General features: G+C 45.2%; 1 protein-coding gene across 3 annotated transcripts in view; it reads left to right on the top strand.

The window, feature by feature from the left end:
- RPTOR (regulatory associated protein of MTOR complex 1) overlaps positions 1-19,385 on the top strand; it is a 314,905-nt gene that overhangs the window by 277,108 nt on the left and 18,412 nt on the right. For 2 of the 3 annotated variants that reach the window (XM_048818846.2, XM_048818851.2), the window contains 5 exons: positions 989-1,094; positions 4,070-4,184; positions 4,847-4,971; positions 6,264-6,368; positions 11,903-11,950. In XM_048818846.2, the coding sequence (XP_048674803.1) occupies positions 989-1,094; positions 4,070-4,184; positions 4,847-4,971; positions 6,264-6,368; positions 11,903-11,950 (499 nt within the window). The remainder of the gene's footprint in view (positions 1-988; positions 1,095-4,069; positions 4,185-4,846; positions 4,972-6,263; positions 6,369-11,902; positions 11,951-19,385) is intronic. The other variant, XM_048818847.2, reaches the window with a different exon arrangement.

A 19,385-nucleotide genomic window follows, 5' to 3' on the forward strand; every position in this document is an offset into this window, starting at 1 on the left:
AATCTCAACAATGTTCCTGGCACAGGAAAACCATTTCCAGCCCAGCTCTACTGGTGTGAAATTAAGATGAGAAGATAAGGGGTTACAGAATTTCCTTGCAATCAGTTGTGTTCCAGTAAGGGAAGCTAAAACATTCCTTCAGTTTGTCAGTCAGTGCTGCACTGATCACGTGAAAACCTTGAGATTTAAACATAAAATACTTAATATTATCTTTCACCTCTTGTCAGTTCTAGACAATGAAAGGAAAATTTTAATACAAGTTTTTAACTTTCTGCCTACGTGAGAGCTCCGTTCTTTCTTTTTCATTGCTCTGAAGTGTTTTATGACCCTTTGATGAATTGCAAAATAAGCTATATTATATGCAGACAGAGGAAAGTAGTTGGGTTGCCTCTGGGATAGTTTTGTAAGGTGCAGTTTGTCTATGGGTTCATTGCAGGGGCTACTTGGTGTTATAATTCAGGGCAACTGCACTTATTTTTCCCCATTGTGGTCCAACAACAACATCCACTGTCAGGCTTCCAACTCCCTGGCCATCAGCTCTCTTGGGTGGCAGTCTGCGTCTCTCCTCTTTCTGACCCGGTGTTTCCAGGCTGACCAGTTCCGTGCCTTCACTGTGGTATTCCCAGTGAAAGACAGCCTTGCCTGCAGAGACCTGCTTCGTTTCTCTCCTCCGAGAGTGTAATTGCTACTATTATAATAAAAATAAATAAGATGAGACAAAATACAGGACGCCTGTCCAGGAGAGGGATAAAGGGAAAAGATTACTAACAATGAAAAGAGTCAGATCAAAAAGATGGTCAAATATTTAAAATCATACGGTCCTGTGTGCTCTTTCCATTTACTGTCGGCAGCTGGATGTAGGGTTGCACCTGCTGAAGAATCTCTGATTCTGGCTTGTGTGTGTGTGTGGTGAGAGAGAGAGAGAGCTAGTTTTGGATAGTTACAGCTGCTCTGGTTTTGTTTTATTAATGTATTCATTTATTGGAAGATTCCAGAAGAGCATGATTTGGAGAGCCAGATCCGCAAAGAGAGGGAATGGCGGTTTCTACGCAACACCCGCGTCAGAAAGCAAGCACAGAAGATCATCCAGAAGGGTGAGCTCTCTACTTCTCAGGCACTTTTCTCAAGTACTGCAGCTAGCATTATGCCCCCCCCCTTCTTCCTGTAATACAAACAGTAAATAACAATAAACTATGCAAAGCCTTTGTGAGACCAGGGTGTTTAACTAGTCACTGGCCTTTGTCCCCATTAGGGGAACAGGAGCTTATTCAATTGTGAAGTGTTTCCCTAGAGGTGATTTATCTTGAAGCTTACAGGGCTTCATTTATTGCAAGTAGTTACTCCTGCTCAGGGGATTGACCTGATTGTGGTGAGTGTAGAAGTTCTCCTTCCCTCTTGAAAACCTAAATGCAATGTTATCATCTAAGGAATATAGGCATATGTAGCAGGGTCAGCCAAAAATGATCATCACTTTATGTAACCATCTGAGTTGAACTTGGGGTGGGAAAGAATAAGAGATCAGGGATTTTTGAGAGCGAGAACCTGCCATAAGAAGGAGTTTTCTTGCTAAAAGAATTGACAAGGTTCACAATTCTAAATGCATGCATTCACACTGAAGCCTTGGACTTGGAAGTGAGAAGCTGGGCTTTCCAGTATCTCTGCCAGTCGGAGATGGCTTGTCCGCAGGTACTCAAGTGTCCAGCACAAAATGGATAATTTAGAGACCCTTAACAGATACTATTGATTTACTGTTTTGGCCTTTCTTTCCTATCCTGTCAAGTTCTGATGGATATTGTCGGCTACATTTTTAAAGGGATGGCAGGTTAAACTTCAGAGTCCCCACCTGGCCCAAAGGGCACAATCAGGGTTTTTGATGTGTGTCAAATGCTACTCAGGTTACAGTCATGCCAAATCAGCTTGTTTTGCAAAGGTGAATGATGTCCTTTCCTCTTGATGTTTAGCAGGCATCTGAATGACTCCAGAATTCCCCCACTCCACTGAGCTCCAGAGATGATTGTTTATGCCTCGTATCCCATTATATTTTTTAGCACTTTTATGTACAGCCTCATTTACACTCTCGGCTTTTCCTCTAATATGCCTTGGGTTCATATTTCTTTAACATGTATATTCAGTGCTCTGCTGAAAGCTAACCTTGCTTATTTATAACTCTTTATGCATTTTCAAAGTGGCAGTCAGGCTAGGATTTTTTTTAATGTATTTGAATTCAGTTTAGCCCACTAAAGTAGCCTCTGGAATTTACATAGCTATGAGGAGACCTGATATTATTACTCATTCTGCAGCTTACTTAGCCAATGAGTAGTGGGGGGTGAATCTATGTAATTCCCCTACATTGTGGTTCTGTGTGTGGCTGCATATTCAAGAGATGCTCTCACCATGGAAGAGAACATTTTGGGTGTTTTTCTCATATGAGATGCTGGTGGGGAGAGAATCAGTGTGAAACATTAATCTGCTGAGCAAGAAGCTATCTGAGACTCAGTTTCTCATGTGCAGCTGGAGGGCTGGCAGACTTGAGTCTTATACAATGGATGGCCTGGTGTCCACCACAGCAGAATATCATAAACCAGGAGAGTGCAAGGGATGGGTCAGGGACCTTTTCTGAATACAGATAGTACAAAGGAGCAGGGCTGGTGTCCGCCTGATGGGCTTGAATCTCTTCATGGACAGGTTCAGATTCTGTCACCCAGACTGAAAGTGAAATGCAAATTACTTGTAAAAATAACACAACCAAGATCCCAAATATTAACAACAAATTAAAATAGACTTAGATCAATGCATTGTAAAACAAACTGTCTAAAGTCTGTATCTGCTGACAAGCTGTCAGCTCAGGATTCTGCATTTCCGCCACACCCTTGGTGCTACTGCTAGCAGCTAAAGTGGAGTGGATATAGCTGCATAACTTGGCAATGACTTGGATTCTTACCTTGTAATCATTTAGGTTTTCAGAAATTTTGCAATGACTCACGATGCCACCATGAGTATCCTGATGATGATTCCCAAAGTCAGAAATCCTACAGTCACACACTGTGTAACTACTCTGCCTGCATAAATAAAACCTTTGTGAAATGATTGTCAGAGACTCCACATACCAGAGCCCAGGATATTTAGCAACTCGACCTGTAAACGAATGGCAGTGTTTCAGGCTTTTGTGAGCATTTTCCATTAGCATTTGGCCCCTTTCATATGAAAGGTGCATCAACATTTTACAACAGTGATGTAGACATGGATCGTTTCAGTGACACTTCTGGACTTGGCAGCCCTGTATTACAGCAGTGTCATCAGTGGATATGAACTGAAGACCTGATGTGAGATCTGAACCCACGAACACCTAGCCCACTTGCTAGACTGCTCTGAGCAGCTTTGACGTTCACTGTCTTGTAGAGAAAAGTTTTCATCCAGTTTAAAATTTGCCAGAGATGCCCAGCTATAACTTCAGGAGTGCGAGACAGTGAAAAGAGCTGTGCAGCTCTTCGCTCTCACAGAGGATATGAGCCTCTTGTCCTGGAGAGAGCTCACTGACTAAGCATCTCCAGCATAGGCTCTTCCTAGATGGCATGTTTTCTTCTCTGGTGGGGTGGGGTGGGGTGGGGTGGGGAGGGAGAAGCGTCAGCCCCAAATAGGCCAGTTGTGGGAGGCCAACAGTTTTAGGTCTGGAGCAACATGGCAAGAGTGAAGGATTCTGGTTTAGGGAGAGAACAACTTAAACTATTATTGCGTATGTAGCACCATAAGTGTCTGTGGTTCTGCTAAGCAAAAGAGTTTTGCTAGACCAGTAGAACAACGTCCTGAAGGGACTCATGATCACCTGATAGGTTATGGTTAAGGAGGCTTTGGGAGGCAGAGAATGGTGAGGGTTTGGCATATGCTAGTTGGGAGTAAGGGGTGGTATAAAAGAAGGCACAAAGTCTGGTGGGACAAAGGAACTGGCCACGTGTGAAGCTTAGAAGGATAGGTTGAGGATTGTACAGAAAGTAGAGAACAATATCCTTTTTGTGGTTTGATTCCCAGGTACTGAGTCTGGGTTTTCTCTCATTTCCCCCCTCCCCCCCAGGTATTTCACGGCTAGATGATCAAATCTTTCTGAACAGGAATCCAGGCGTTCCTTCCGTGGTGAAGTTCCATCCATTCACACCATGTATAGCAGTAGCTGATAAAGACAGCATCTGGTAAGAGTTTCTGCCTTTCTGACCCTAAGGGATTGGCTTCCAGGGTCATGATTGGACATGTAAGGACTGTCAGCCCCAATGATGGACACCAAGTGGTCTGAATTCTTTGAGGGGATGCTATGCTTGTCCTCATTTTCTCCCCCATCCACTTCCATAGCTATTCTCCTTCCAGCTGAGGGTGGGGGTGGGGCAGGCTCCTTCTGCAGCCTAGCAGCATTGTTGCTAGTATTGTCCAGAGCAACACATAATTCACCCCACCTCAGGGGCTGAACACCTTGCCCCCACATGGTCCCACTCATGCTGGCTGGACATGGAAAGCCCCCAGAGACTTGGGCTCCTCTTAGGTGCAGTATGTGATGGTTTTGAAGTCTGCATCTCTCCTGTGTTAAACAAATACAGTGGCCTTCTGTGTCAGTAGGTAGAGGATCCTCATTATAACTAGATTTGTAACAGGTTAGGATATTAATCTTATTACTTCCTCTGCAGAAGCTGGAGATGATGTTATAGAAAGGCATTAATAAAAAGACACTCAATACTCTAAGGAGAAAAACAAATTTAATTCCAGTGCATATAACCTTTAGTGACACTTTAGTGGGAAAGCTGCTTTTTACGGCTTGTTCAGTGAATGCAGATCTGACCTGATATTCCACTACCTTTCCCAGTTTTTGGGATTGGGAGAAGGGGGAGAAACTGGACTATTTCCACAATGGGAACCCTCGCTATACCAGGATCACAGCAATGGAATACCTGAATGGACAAGACTGCTCTCTGCTCCTGACTGCCACAGGTGAGTTCAGCCTCGGTCACCAAATCGTCAAAGGGCAGGAGAGAGGAGGAATCATTGACAGGCTTCAGATGCATGTGAGATGTTCTGAGCCCTCCCCTCTCCTTTATGGGGCTGGTCCATTCACCCTACCATGGGAATTCGTGGCCTGGGAGGCTCCTGAGAGAAGTTTATGGCTAGCAGGGTTGAATAATTTAACTGTTTTGAGTTGAACTTGATGCAGTAAATACTTCTTGATACCATTTTCAATCACGATTGCCGCCTGATTCATTTGATGAATGGTTTTGAGTCCTCCCCCAGCACAGTTACAAACCATGTTACAACCTTATTGTATAGATGACCTCTGGAGGCCACACAATTTCAGTCAGCACTGTTTTTAATGGGAAGGAAATCCTGTCCACAGCAGACAGGGATACCATGCTACAACTGTGCTGTCAAATAGTGTTATTAACACAGGGTTAGCTGTAGAATGGGCATGGCCTGCCTGTGTATTTTTTTATATTATAATTTCTCAAATGGCTCCAAATTTCTCTGCAAGTCTCTTCCCTGTCCCTGACAAATCACCTGGGAAAAGAACTTCTGTAGATTGCCCTATTGTAGGGAAACACAAAGTTCTGCTTTTTCCATTTGTCGGCCTCTGGAGCTGTGAGAGGGATTTACTTCTTCCAGGGAACTGTTGTAAATCTGATGGTCTACATGTTTTCAGTTGCTGTTCAAAGTCAGCCCTGAAGTGTGCAATTATGGCATAATTAAGAAATGTGTGAGAGGGATTGTGAGACCTCTAGGACATTTCTCTTTCAAATTACTGATTTCTAGCACAAAACAGTTTTACGGGGGGGGAGACAAAATGAGAAGAGACACTGGCGTGAAGGACTTGTGCCAAGAAGGTGGGCTTTGGTGAAGCTCTCATACTGGGTTGTGTTTTGTATTCAGTAGAGTACTTTGGTTCTTAGCATTGATAGGAAGGAAGGAAAAGAGATAAGTCCTAGTGAAAATGAACTGTTTCAAAGAGAAGGATTTACAACTAAATTAAGGTGTTCACTCTCCTAGTGCAGTCCCTGGTGAAATAATCCCTTAGGTTGCATGGACATAAGGTTAGAGAGAGGAAGAACCCTTATAAACAGGTGTAGGAGAAATCATTCAGAAAGCGGCCTGGAAGGTCAGGTGACATTTTCATTCCATTTAGGAGTCCATGATTACAATTCCAGGTTATCTTTCCTTTCTCCATCTGCTCCCAAGTAACTAAGTGACGTCTGTACCAGCAGTGACATTGCCTTTTTTCTATGCTTCTCAAGATGACGGTGCTGTCAGAGTGTGGAAGAACTTTGCAGACCTGGAAAAGAATCCCGAGATGGTGACTGCCTGGCAGGGCTTGTCGGACATGTTGCCAACCACACGAGGTGGGTCTGTGTTGAATTCTCATCTGGGGGTAGAAATAACTTACCCTGCTGGGACCTTTTCTAGGGATAGGTAAAGTGGAACAAGTTGTTCTATTTCAGCCTTCAGTAACATCCTTGTTAAGAGTCTCTGGGCCTTGGAGTGGAGTCTTACCAAGCCCTGATAAGGGATTCCTTTTCCACTTGTCCACATGAACCTCAAACACACGCTCTTCTGAGCTAAGTATGACTAGAGTAGCCAGGTGGGGAGTAGCAGTGCAAGGGGATAGAGATGGAGGATAATTCTCCAACAGTGGAATAGAGGAGCACAGCCACATTGTCCATCAGAGGCTCTGCTGGAGTTGCCTGGAGCTAAGCTAACTTATTTTGCTCCTGAGGAGAGAACTGCAGAACAAGGGTGTACTGAGCACTTTCCTACCCTGAACTGGTTGTAGCAGGTGGTTATGTCTTCCCCGATTTGGGTTTTATGAATAGCTCACCTATTTCCTCTTTCCCTTTGATTGGCTGCTCACCCTTTGCACGTTGCACTTGTGGCCACAGTAAGCTTGTGTTCCATTTTAGCACTTACTCCCTGTCACTTATTGTGGGTCGAGAGTTGGTAGAAGCGTAGGCAATGTACATCTGATATGTACAGGACGGTGGCACAATCAGACTCAAACCACCTGGGAACTTAAAAAATACCAAGCTAGTCTGCATGCGGAAAGGCCACCCAGCCATGCACAATGCCGAAACCAGGAGTCTAACCGGGGTGACGGTGAAACCTGTCTCAGGGTATTACTGGGGGAGGCGAGTGTTCTCGCCGTCCAAGGCCTGAGGATACATCAGTGGTCTGACAATTATTCTCTGTCACTTGAACGCCGTAAATCCAGGCTGGATGGATCTGCTGTGGCACAACCAGCGGTTTTGGGTTTGATGCAGGTACCCCTGGGCGAGATTCTCTGGCCTGCGCTATGCAGGAGGTCAGACTAGATGATTGTAGTGGTCCATTATGGCCTTAAGCTCTGGCAGCTCTCATTTCTCAGCCTGTGTACCTCATCTCAGGAGTCTGGCATAGCTTATTTGAAAACTCCCTGCTGCTAATCCAGTCTAACTCTGTTAGACCCTATGTAATACTGCCGGAGCCAGCGCAGCCTGTTCTTGGTGACTTGTCCAACAAGTATTTCCACCCACGTCACAAAGGACTTGTGTACGTGAACATTTAATTCACAGCGAGCTGGGAGTGAATCTGCCCCACACTTGCCGGCCTCCCACTAACTGTCCATGTGCACCGTGCTGATGCGTACCATCAGGTCAGGCAGGGTCCACGTGGACTGTGAATGGGAGGCTAGTGCAGGGTAGATTCACAGCCCAGCTTGCTGCAAACTAAATGTTTGGGTAGACATGCCCTTTGTTACAAGGCTGCAGATATTTGTTTGATAAAAGCTTGCAGCAAACTACAGGTTTGAGTAGACATGTCCAAAGGCTAGCAATTTTTACAACTCAGTCTTACTTCCCATATGTCTCCCTTTAACATCCCCCCCTTTTTCCTGCTTCTCTTGTTTGATGGCTTTTTAGCTATTCATTGGTTTTTCCCTGTGCTGCTTTGTTGGATTCAGAACTGGTGCCTCTCCCTTCGCACCTCACAGTGTCCCTGGCTCTGTGGTAGTCTAGTCAGGGGAAGTATGATTGCTGTAACTTCAAGCTCTGCACCACACTGTCATACACGCACGTAATTAATTACAAACTTCGGGGAGTTTGCAGCATGCTGTGAAAATTGCCATGATTGAAACCTGCTCTTTGCAGGGACAAAAGCAGGAAGGAGCCCATGCACTGAGCTGTTAAGTGCCTGGCTACCTACTCCTCCTGCCCTGGAGCAGAAGAGAGAACAGCACCAGCCACACACGTCAAGCAGCACTTTTGACTCATTTGCTTGGTTTCTCGTTTCTCCGTTTCTTTTTCCCTAACATCAGCCTTTTTGAGTGAGGCTGCCTAAGCTTTTCCTTCCCAGGAATCAAGATATTATTTCCATTGTCCTGGTAATGAACTCTAGGAATTCGTCAAGGCTCCCATTATCATCCACTCCTTGCTGCATAATGAGTAGAGTTCACAGGAGATGCTGACAAATGCAGACTGAATCCCTTCTGGCTTGCTCCCATTTTTCGCCCCCAATACCTACACGCACCTTTAATCAGGGCAGGACATTTGTGGCTTGCATCTTGCTCTCCACAGACCTTGAACGCAGCAGCAAAAGGAAGGTACACAGAAGCAATGTTTGACATTACAGAATAGATGATAAACAGAAGCAAAAGCTGATTTAGTTGTAAGTGTCAGGAAGTTGTGCCTGCCAAGACATCAGTGCTGAAACTTACAATCCTTTTCTCTTATGCATCCTCTACACCCTTTCCTTTCCTGTGGTCTAAGCAAGTCCAGGCTTTGTTGCTTTCTTTGCTTTTCATCCAGGGAATGATTGGATTCGATTCAGAAGAAGAGAAATGTAGATTTCTTTGTAGGGAGAGAAATAAACTCAGTCATTTCAAAGGAGCCCAGTGAAGTGATTCCCTTGGAAATGAGATTCTCAACGGAAGAGCTAGCTTTTGCTGCCGGTTACCGTCCAGCGCTGAAGCTGTTATGTTCGTAGTCTCAATCTTCTGCACCTCACTTCCCTCTTACACTAAGGATGTTTACATGAATCCAGGAGTTTTACTGGAGTTCAGCTACTCCTGCTGTTTATCTTCCTCTCCCTTCATCCGCACCCCAAGGGTCAGAATCCTTCCTCTGTGACTTGATCATCTTCTCAACAGCAACCAGGATGCTGACTTTGCATGGGCGTAAGCAGCAGGAATAGATGAGACATTAAGATACACAACAGCTTTCCATGCAATTCTCTCATTTGTGAAGAACAGGCTAGATTGGGGAGAGGAAGAATACGCATAGTGCCTAATAGAGAAACCAGAGTACTTCCTACAGGGGTCTAAAAGGTATCAGTAGGGTGTTTTAGGTGATGGGAGTTCCATGGCTTTAGCGCAGGGGTGTGCAAACTGCTGGCCGCATCTGGCTCACCAGCTGTTTTAATCCAGCCCTCGAGCTCCCGCTGGGGAGCGGTTTCGGGGGCTCATCCCACTCCAGCTGGGGAGCAGGGTCGGGGGCTTTTCCGCGCGGCTCCCGGAAGCAGCAGCATGTCCCCACTCCAGCTCCTATGGGTAGGGATAGCCAGGGGGCTCCGTTCTGTACGGTACCCCCGCAGCTCCCATTGGCCGGGAATCGCAGCCAATGGGAGCTGCAGGGATGGCACCTGCGGACGGGGCAGCTCACAGCAGAGCTGCTTGGCCGCGCCTCTGTGTAGGACCCGGAGCGGGACATCCCGCTGCTTCCAAGAGCCGCTTGAGGTAAGCGCTGCCTGGAGCCTGCACCCTTGAGCCACACCCCCACCCCAACCCCGTTCCCCCTCCCACCCTCCAAACCCCTCTGTCCCAGCCTGGAGCACCCTCCTATACCCCACAACCCTCATGCCCAGCCGGAGCTCTCAGCCCTGCACCCAATCCCCCTTGCCCCACCTCGGAACCCCCTCTTGCACCCTGAACTTCTCATTTCTGGCCCCACCCCAGAGCTTGCTCCCCCAGCCAGAGCCCTCACCCCCTGCCGCACCCCAACCCCAATTCCGTGAGCATTCATGGCCCGCCATACAATTTTCATACCCAGTTGTGGCCCTCGGGCCAAAAAGTTTGCCCACCCCTGCTTTAGCGCAATAATTTGTATTACGACAGCAAAGTAGTCTTGCTTAGTGTCCGTCAGTTCCTTACCTGGCTGAGATGCTTGAACCAAAGCGAGGCCATAACTACATAGGAAAGTTGTATCAGTTTAACTTAAATTGGTTTTAAACAGATTTAGTTAAACTGGTGCAACCCTGTATGTTGACACTTTTATTCTGGTTGAAGAGATTCTTATTTCGATCCAGTTCAAACCAGTTTCCTATCCACTTCAGCTTCCCTCCCCCCACCCCCATTTCAGCCTCTCTTAAACCAAAATAAGAGTGTCTAATCAGGGGTTGCACCAATTTGGGTTCACACCATTGGTTAAAACAGTGCAGCTTTCTTGTATGGACTGTCCCTAAGTCCCCAGCCAGAGGATGAAGTCTGAAAAGAGGCAAAGCTCATGTTGTTAGTCGCCTAATGTTTTGAACTAGGCAAAAATTAGATCTGCAAGTGCAAAACTGATGTGGCTTTTAAGGAAAACTTGGAGCATTTTCTAGTGAGCAGTGTAGGAGTTGCTGTAAAGATGTGGTCCTACTGCTGTGGACATTGGGGTTCAAGTATTTACCATAAAAATAAGGAGGTTTGCAAGTCAGTGACTTTGAGAGTGGCTGGCGATCCCAGGGCTGTCCGATCGCTGAGTAGCAGCACTCTCTCTGTCCTCAGGTTTCTGTACAAGAAGCCTGTATAAGATGACTCAGAACTCGCACTGTCTGGCCCAGCAGCGTGCCGTGCAGCTGCACAGCTGTGTCTGAAGACAAGAAATGGTGCAAACACTTCCCATGAGTGAAATTGCAACTTTCACATTGTTCCTTCAAGATGAACCGTATCTGTGAGAAAGAATGGAACATAAACTGCCACCTCCAATCTTAGCATCTCAGCTCTTTTAAAACCCAGGTTTTGGGACTCAGAGGAGTGTGTGGAAACACAACCAGCTGCCTTGAATCCATCTAATTACATCTATCTAAGTGTTGTGTTCCCCTCCCAGTTCCTCCTGTATAACATTTGCATTGCTTTCCTTTGTCCAGATTAGCAAAGAGAACCAGAGTGTGACTCCCAAAAAAGGCTCTGTGTGAGACCTTCTGGTTACCAGACTACCAGGGTCTCTTTCTGAACACATTGAGTCCATATGCAAGACATAAGCAGGGGTCTCAAAACGTATTTAAACACAGCCATATCCCGTAAATGTGCCTCCCTGCAGCTTCTTTGGCTGTCCAGGGTTTAGGAAGGTTTGAAACGAATCCCGTTTCTACAGCTAATTCCCCACTTAAGAGTTGCCTAACTACAGCATCTGTAAATTTTCTCTGAGTGTTCATTAGCAATCCATTGAAGCGTAGGGCAGGAGAACCCATTCGGCTGCTTTCAGTTGCACTAACTGCCTGGGGCTCAAGCCTGAAATGACAAAAACTTCCTGTTTTGTGTTTGGCTTGATCTATACAGGTGTTTATGCCGTGGGTCAGTTTGTTGTCACTCTCCAGTGAGATGCATTTTATTTTATACCAAAGAACAAAAACATAAAAAGGATCTAGAGAGTGTCCAGTTTCAGGGAAGAACTTACCAATCAACTTTGTGGTGTTGACAAACAGACTGAAGCTTGTAAATGGCTTCCTAGGGAAAGGCTGCTGTGATTACAACCAAACTGGAGCCTTTTCTCTGGTTGGAAGCATGTACTTGACTTGGTGCTGCTGTTTTTCCCTTCACTGTTCTTTCCCTTTACTTTGAGTTGCTTTTCTAACCCTTTCAGATTTATTTTGCTTTGGCTGACCCACTTACCCTTAGCATCATCCCTTACTCCCTGTCTTCTCACAGGTCTGGCCCGAAGGGTTTCAATCTATCTTGACAGAAGTAAACAGGGAGGTGAGTGATTTCTTTCCTCTTACCTATGAGCAGCTGGGGTGGGAAGGGCCTTCTAGTCAGACTTGGCATCCCATTGAATGTCAGCTGGAAGGCTTTGCTTCTTCTGTCCCTCCCATTCCTTGTCTTGTATGTGTGTAGGTAATGAACAATGGGGAGTGTAATGAAGAGTGTTCGATACTATCTGGATGTTCCAAGGTGCCTAGTGCAGAGGACAGCAGATTAATCTAATGTGGCTGCTGTGGTGTGGGGGCTTTTTGCAGGGTGGGAGATGTGGGTAGTCTCTTAACTACATAAAGCTCCTTCTTCGGTAGGAACATTTCAAACCATCCTTGAATCAAAGGGTTTGAATGACGGCTTCCAAATGGTGACAACAGATATTGCTTTGAGCCAGTGGTATTTTTGTTTGTGTGTTGTTAGTTAAACATATGACATACCCATTATATCAAACTGTGAAAGGAAAGAGTAGCTGGTGCATCTTTATTTATCAGGCTTTGTCTAGTGGGTTGAGTCCTTTGGCTAGTACATGTCTGGTAAATATTTTAAGCCCTGCCTTTACCTTCCATAAAAGTGTATGTAATTCCCCAGTCTTTGGCTGCAGAAGCCTGGGGCGTTATTGGACATGAATCCCTTCTCTCGAATGAGCCCCTGAAGAGTGAGACAGATGGCGAACTCCTCAGAATACCATTTCTCTGTGTGTGTGAAAGTTGACGTAATCTTCTTAGGCTGTTCATTAACTATTAATATTTGTTAGCTGACAAGGGCAGGAATGTGTCTGTAGTGATTAGTAGAACAAGAGTGATTGTATCAGTGTGTGTGATTCAGAGCTCTCTAATTAAGGGCCTTTGCCCTCTGTATGACTGTTCAAGAAACAGAGCTGTAGCATTGGACTGTGCAAAGCTAATGTGTTACTATTAACATCCTGGCTTTGCTAGGCATTCACTGGCAAAGTGAAAGGCTAAAATTAGAAAGTCTTGGCCAAAGGGAATTCCCTGTTCAATAACTGGGCATCAGCTTAAGGAAATGCCAGACACTCCCACGCAGGATCAATACTGCCAATGCTATGCAAGCAGCACTCTGTCCAGAGCGCAGAAATAGCTGTGAATCAATAAAAACAAGCACAAATATTTCGTTCCCAGGCATTCTCCTAATGGAAAATGTAGCAGGGATTTCCCTTTCCCCTATCTCTGTTGTGGAAGGAGTTCTCCAAAATGTACAAGTTTAACCATTTGTCTGATGGCCAAACAATCCAGATACGCCATGTCAAAAGCACATGTTCTGCTAACGCCCTAGGGGCATCCTTACATTCCATTGACTTCATGGGCCACAAGTGGGGTACTTAGATTGTTCTGTGCCAGGTGGCACAGTGTCAAGAGTGGTTCATGACAGCAGTGCCAACCTTATGGCAGACTGTCAAAAGGCAGGGAAGACACCTCACGCTGGTTGGACATTCTATAATTAATTTCACCAACTCGTTAACAAATGTGAACTCCTGAAGCACCGCAACAGTCTTATCATAGAGTCACAGACAGTCCCCTTGGGCATTCCAGTCTATCTGGCCACCTGGACAAGCTGGGCTAAGTGATAGGTGGTTGCCATAAACCAAAGATCACAAAAGTTTCAGGTTACTCTCAGTCCCAAGAGATCAGGCACTTACCCCAGGTCAGATCTCACACCAAGGACAACACTTGTCAGTCGTATCTTAAACTAACTAAGGCTTTATTTAACTAGGAAAAAGAAATTAGTTATTTACAGCTTAAAGCAGAAAACCATATAAACACAAATGAGTTGCAGTCTATGGTTTTAAAAGGTGGCAGAGTTGTAGTAATCTATCAGTACTAAATGTCTTTTAGGGCTAACAGAGGTTGACCCTGAGGATCTCTGCTTCTCTTTCCTAGCTCCAGCCATGTGAGAGTCCAAACAGCAAAGAGATGAAAAATGTTCTTGTTCACTATCTTTATTTCCTTCTTTCAGAATTCAGGATGGTCTGAGCCCTTTTGCACATAGCCTGTGCTGGGACAATTAGAAAAGTCATAGAATCGTAGAATATCAGGGTTGGAAGGGACCTCAGGAGGTCATCTAGTCCAACCCCCTGCTCAAAGCAGGACCAATCCCCAATTTTTGCCCCAGATCCCTAAATGGCACCCTCAAGGATTGAACTCACAACCCTGGGTTTAGCAGGCCAATGCTCAAACCACTGAGCTATCCCTCCCCCCGAAATAGTCTTTGTATTGTGATGTTCCACAGTGGCCCATTTAGTTTTGATAGTCCTTCCTGATGGGCAAGAGATGATCCCTTCTGACTGGCTGACCATTTCAGGGCAAACACTTTTTACAATTATAAAGCAAAAACTTAAATATTACTTTATAGCATGTGATAAAGATATTGTAAGTGAGATTATTGCATGCAGCAACTTACAAGCATTTCATAAAGTCTAAACACATTATTATAAGTTCAGTACCCATCTTAACCATACCAAGCCCTGCTCTATGCTACTAACTTACATTGGAATGACTTTATTGCTCAGGGGAGGGCTTCTCCCACCAGCATAGTTCCTGCCTCTCAGGGAGGTGGAGTACCTACACCGACGGGAGAAGCTCTCCCACTGGCATAGGTAGTGTCTTCACTAAGCGCTGCAGTGCAGTAAGTGTAGACAAGCCCCAACGCACTGGTGAAACACTGCTTTACAGCAAGGAATTTGTCTGTGCCTGGCTGAGGCCTAAAGCCTTGGCAAGTGCTGGCACCTGGTTTGGCAGCATCACACAGGGACCATCTTTTTGTTCTCTGTACATCGCTTAGCACAATAGGATCCTGGTCCACGAATGGGGCTTTTAGGCACTACAATAACATAAATAAAAATAATGAAAGCCCAGCAGCAGCAAAGGTGCTAAGTAACTACCTAGGGGGCACGAGGCCACAGCTTCTTGTTTGTGTCTAGATTGGCCCTGGAGCCTCCTTAAAATGCTTGTGTGGAAAGAGAACAAAGTTGCACCAAAATAACTAAATGGATTTTAATTCACATCTTTTGTTATTTCCATGCAAGCCTGTGTTATTCCAAAATAGGAATGGCATAGAATGGCTCAGAAATTTAAAACCCAATTAGTTATTTTTTAGTTCAGCACACCCTAGAGAGGCAGAAGGCTTCTGGTTAAGAGGAGGTACACAAGGGAGTTCCTTTGAATAACACTCTACAGTCAGTATTGACGTTTCCACACATCACCTCTCTCCATGTGCCACCGTGAGCTCAGGTTGTGAGAGTGAGGAAAGGGGATTTCCTTTGAGAGTATTCACAGGTGAGCAGACAAAGTCCAGGCATCAAAATCAAATGGTGGGGATGAAATAAACTCAGAAGGGATTGTATAAATCCTTGAAAGCCTATAAACTTGAGCATACTCTTGATTTTCTAGCCTTGCGGCTCTGTGTATGTGGAGAGAAGGCTGGAGTGGGAAACCTTTTCTGTCTCCCCTCCACCCACTTTCCACCTTAGTTGGATCTGTGGGGTTTGTTGATTCAGATACAAAATACGTGCGTTCGCTCATACCTCAAGAATGGCTTTATTCTTCTCATCCCAGGGAAGAGAAAACAGCACGTGCTCACCAGCTCACTCCCTCCCATCAGTTCCCCCCCCCCCCCACTGCTTTCCCCAGGACTCCCAAAACAAAATGAAAAATTTCAAATATCATATCCTGAAAGAACAGGAGCTTGGCCTCTCAAGGTCTCCACTCTGCCTTTTAATAAAACTGACACTTTCCCTGGCAGTAAGTAAGCAACCTAGATAAGAGAGGTGGGGGCTAAAGGGGAGATGCAGCAATTGAGATCTCAAGGTGTTAAAGTTAGCAGCCAGGGGAGGGGGTGTTGGATTCCAAGAAGACGTGTACAGAAGTTTGTCAGCTGTGCTGTGGGAGAAGGCTGCAGCAGAAAGACTGCCAACCCTAATACAGAGCTGGCCAACAGGGACCAGGTGCTGAGATCAAAGTCAGAGAGGGCCAGCATGGGAAGACGAAGGTAAAAGTGAAACCCCAAATCTTTCTTGAGGGTTAGTAGTTGTTCCTTTGAGGGTGGAGAAATAGAGAGAAGCACCTTCGGTAAGGACACTTCCTTTATGGAAATAAAGTAATTGGAGAAGCTGCTACTTCAGGACAAGGGTTTTGGGTGTTTTAAATTAAATTCCCAGAGTCACAGATACTCTTCCTTTTCTTCTTGTGTCACTGGAGGAAGTGCTTGGCATGGAAAGAGTGGCACTTAAATATACATTTTAGGAATGAATGAAGAATGAGGTAATGCAGTCCTCCCACTGCTTCTTTGACATTAAAATGGAGATACACCTCATTGCTCACCCGGGAGGACCCCTGTTCCAAAGATCAGCAGGGTGTCTCTGAGATGCTTTTGTATTGTGGTCCATACAGGCATTTGCAAAGTCATCAAAATACCAAGTACAGGTTGGCCACATTCCAGCGATGATAAAAATAAGTGCACACACTTGGAATGAATCTGCTTTCAACGCCAGGGTTATTTATTGAAATTTATACAGGGAACTGTCCCGTTGAGATATATATCTGATTTTCAGGGGGAATCCTGCAGGGAACAGCCATAGAAAGTTACAGCTTCAAGATCGGTTGTTGATATGCATTGCCTATATATCTTTTCACATCATGTGGAACTGCTAGCCCTTATGTTACCTAAAACCCCTTTCAAAATTGTTTTCTTGAGTTGTGGAAGACAATGTGTTTTATCATCCAAGAATGCAGGAAAGATGTGGTCTCAAGAAATGATGTTCTTAAAGGAGCTGTACTGTCCAGGTTCGTGGCCCTAAAATTGACAGGTTTTTAAAAATTCCATAGATTCAGTTACCAGATTTCCCTATGAGTGCCGGTGTATCGCACCATTCCCTGCTTTGTCTGCCCCATGCTGGTGAGCAGGCAGTAATGTGGGGAAATCCGTATGAGAGAATCCATCTCTATGGCTCACTTAGAGTGAAGGAGTCGTGTACTCTTTCAATATGCTGCCTTCTGACTGGAGCAAAGCACAGGCTTAGCAGAGTGATTGCCCAACATGCTCGAACCTGTAGGCCAAAGCACAGCTGGTAGAGCTTACACACTGTAAGCCCTAACATCCTGGAGATGGGTCCCTTTTAATTTAAAAAGGAAACATTAGTGAACACTGAGTGCCAGAGCAAGGCCACACTACTGTGCCATATCGGTGCAGCTGCACTGCTGTAGCGTGTCTGGTGAAGATGCGCTATGCCGATGGGAGAGCATCTCCTGCTGGCACCGTGCGGTGTGGACACCGCTTTAAGGCGATGTAACTTATTGTCACTCAGGAAGGTGTCGTTTTCACATCCCCGAGCAACATAAGTTACATTGACTTAAGCAGTAGTATAGACCAGCCCCCACTTCTGTTTTTCATACCAATGGTGCCAGGAATTTAAGATGTTAACCTGAGCCAATAATGTACCAGGTTTCCATTCCCGAAACACTAAAAACCTCTGCCTGCTTTAATAAACATAAACTTGCCCTATAATTGATAACATGTAGGAGTAACTTCACAGTGTGCATTGTGGAGATACCTTGTGATTAATATTTCACAGGCAAAAGAAGCCTTCTCTTTTCCATACTTGTGAATAATTTAGATTTATATGAGAAGTTGCCAGTTCTTTTGCTCTTTTTCAACACAAGCTAAGCTTCTTCTTTGGAGTTTTCTAGTCACATAGTTATTTGTTCCTTATAGCACATCTCATCAAAAGGATTTGAAAAAGTATCTTATAAGCCTCTTGTTTCTCACCAGTTGCTCTTGTCATCTGCTGCAGCCCATTGAGGCTGAAAGCTGAGGTTTCCTGGGATGTCATTCATGCCTGGAATTCAGCACACGTGCAGCCGCTGGTGGCGAGAGGTTGAACAGCTTGCAGGTTGTGGGGTATTCAAAGTCTCTCATTAAGGAGAACGCCACAAATTTTTTCTCTCTCATGCATGGGTTGTTTGGGGTAATATGAGAACCACAGGGCCCCCCTTGGAGCAAAGTGTGTCAGATGAGGTCAAAATTGTATTTCACATTTTGTCGAGGAAGGTTCCTAAGAAGGGCACGCTAGAGAGAAGGTCATTAAAGCTGTGGCTATTGAAATCTGAGATGCAGCCCGTCCAGTCTCCGGAAACAGAGGTGCTCAGAGACTACAATGATGGAGCCCAACAAAGCATTAGTAGATAGGGGGAGGGTAGAGTGCACACCCATAGGACCATGCATTTGGGTGTTGGCCACATTAAATGGATTAAAAACTGCCTAGCTGGGGGGTCTCAAAATGTCACTTTAAATAGGGAATCGTCATGGAGTGGCGTGTTACCAGCGGGGTCCTGCAGGGATCGGTTCTTGGCCCTGTGCTATTTAATATCTTTATCAATGACCTGGAAGAAAACATAAAATCATCATTGATGGAGCTTGCAGATGACGCACAAAAATTGGGGGAGTGGAAAATAATGAAGAGGACAGGTCTCCGATTGAAAGTGATCTAGATCTTTTGGTACACTGGGTACAAACTATGGGTTTTTTTAAGACTGTTAAATGTCAATTTATACATCTGGGAACGAAGACTGCAGGCCATACTGACAGGCTGGAGGACTCTATCCTGGGAAACAGTGGCTGAAAAAGATGTGGGGTCATGGTGGATAATCAGCTGAATGTGAGCTCCCAGTGTGATACTGTGACCAAAAGAAACAGTGTGACCCTGGGGTACATAAACAGGAGACTCTCGAGTAGGAGCGGAGAGGCTGTTTCACCTCTGTATTGGGCACTGTTGTGACTGCTGCTGAAATCCTGTGTCCAGTTCTGGAGCCCGCAATTCAAGGGGGATGTTGATAAATTGGAGAGACCTCAGAGAAGAGCCACGAGAATGATTAAAGGATTCGAAAGCCTGCCTTATAGTGGTAGATGCAAGGAACTCAATCTATTTAGTTTAACAAAGAGAAAGTTAAGGGGTGACTTGATTACAGTCTATAAGTACCTACCTGGGGAACAAATATTTGATAACGGGCTGAGAAAGGTATATCCAATGGCTGGAAGCTGAAGCTAGACAAATTCAGACTGGAAATAAGATTTAATTTTTTAACAGGGAGGATAAGTAACCATTGGAACAATTTACCATGGGCTGTGGTGAATCTTCCATCGCTGACCATTTTTAAATGAAGATTGGATGTTTTTCTGACATCTGCTCTAGGAATTATTTTAGGGACGTTCTCTGTCCTGTGTTGTACAGGAGTTCAAACTAGATGATCATGTTTCCTCTGGCCTTAGAATCTATGACCTGTAAGTCAGTCCATCCACTCCTACACACCTTTCCCCAGTTTGAACTTTAGTTTTGTTGGGTGCTGAAGAAAGGGAAGTCCCTTCTGCAAGATGCAGTCTCTCCATGTGTTCCCTAGCTGGAGGGGACTCCTACATATGTGAAGCA

This window comes from Caretta caretta, chromosome 14, assembly GCF_965140235.1.
Source record: "Caretta caretta isolate rCarCar2 chromosome 14, rCarCar1.hap1, whole genome shotgun sequence".
NCBI classification, from domain to species: domain Eukaryota; kingdom Metazoa; phylum Chordata; order Testudines; family Cheloniidae; genus Caretta; species Caretta caretta.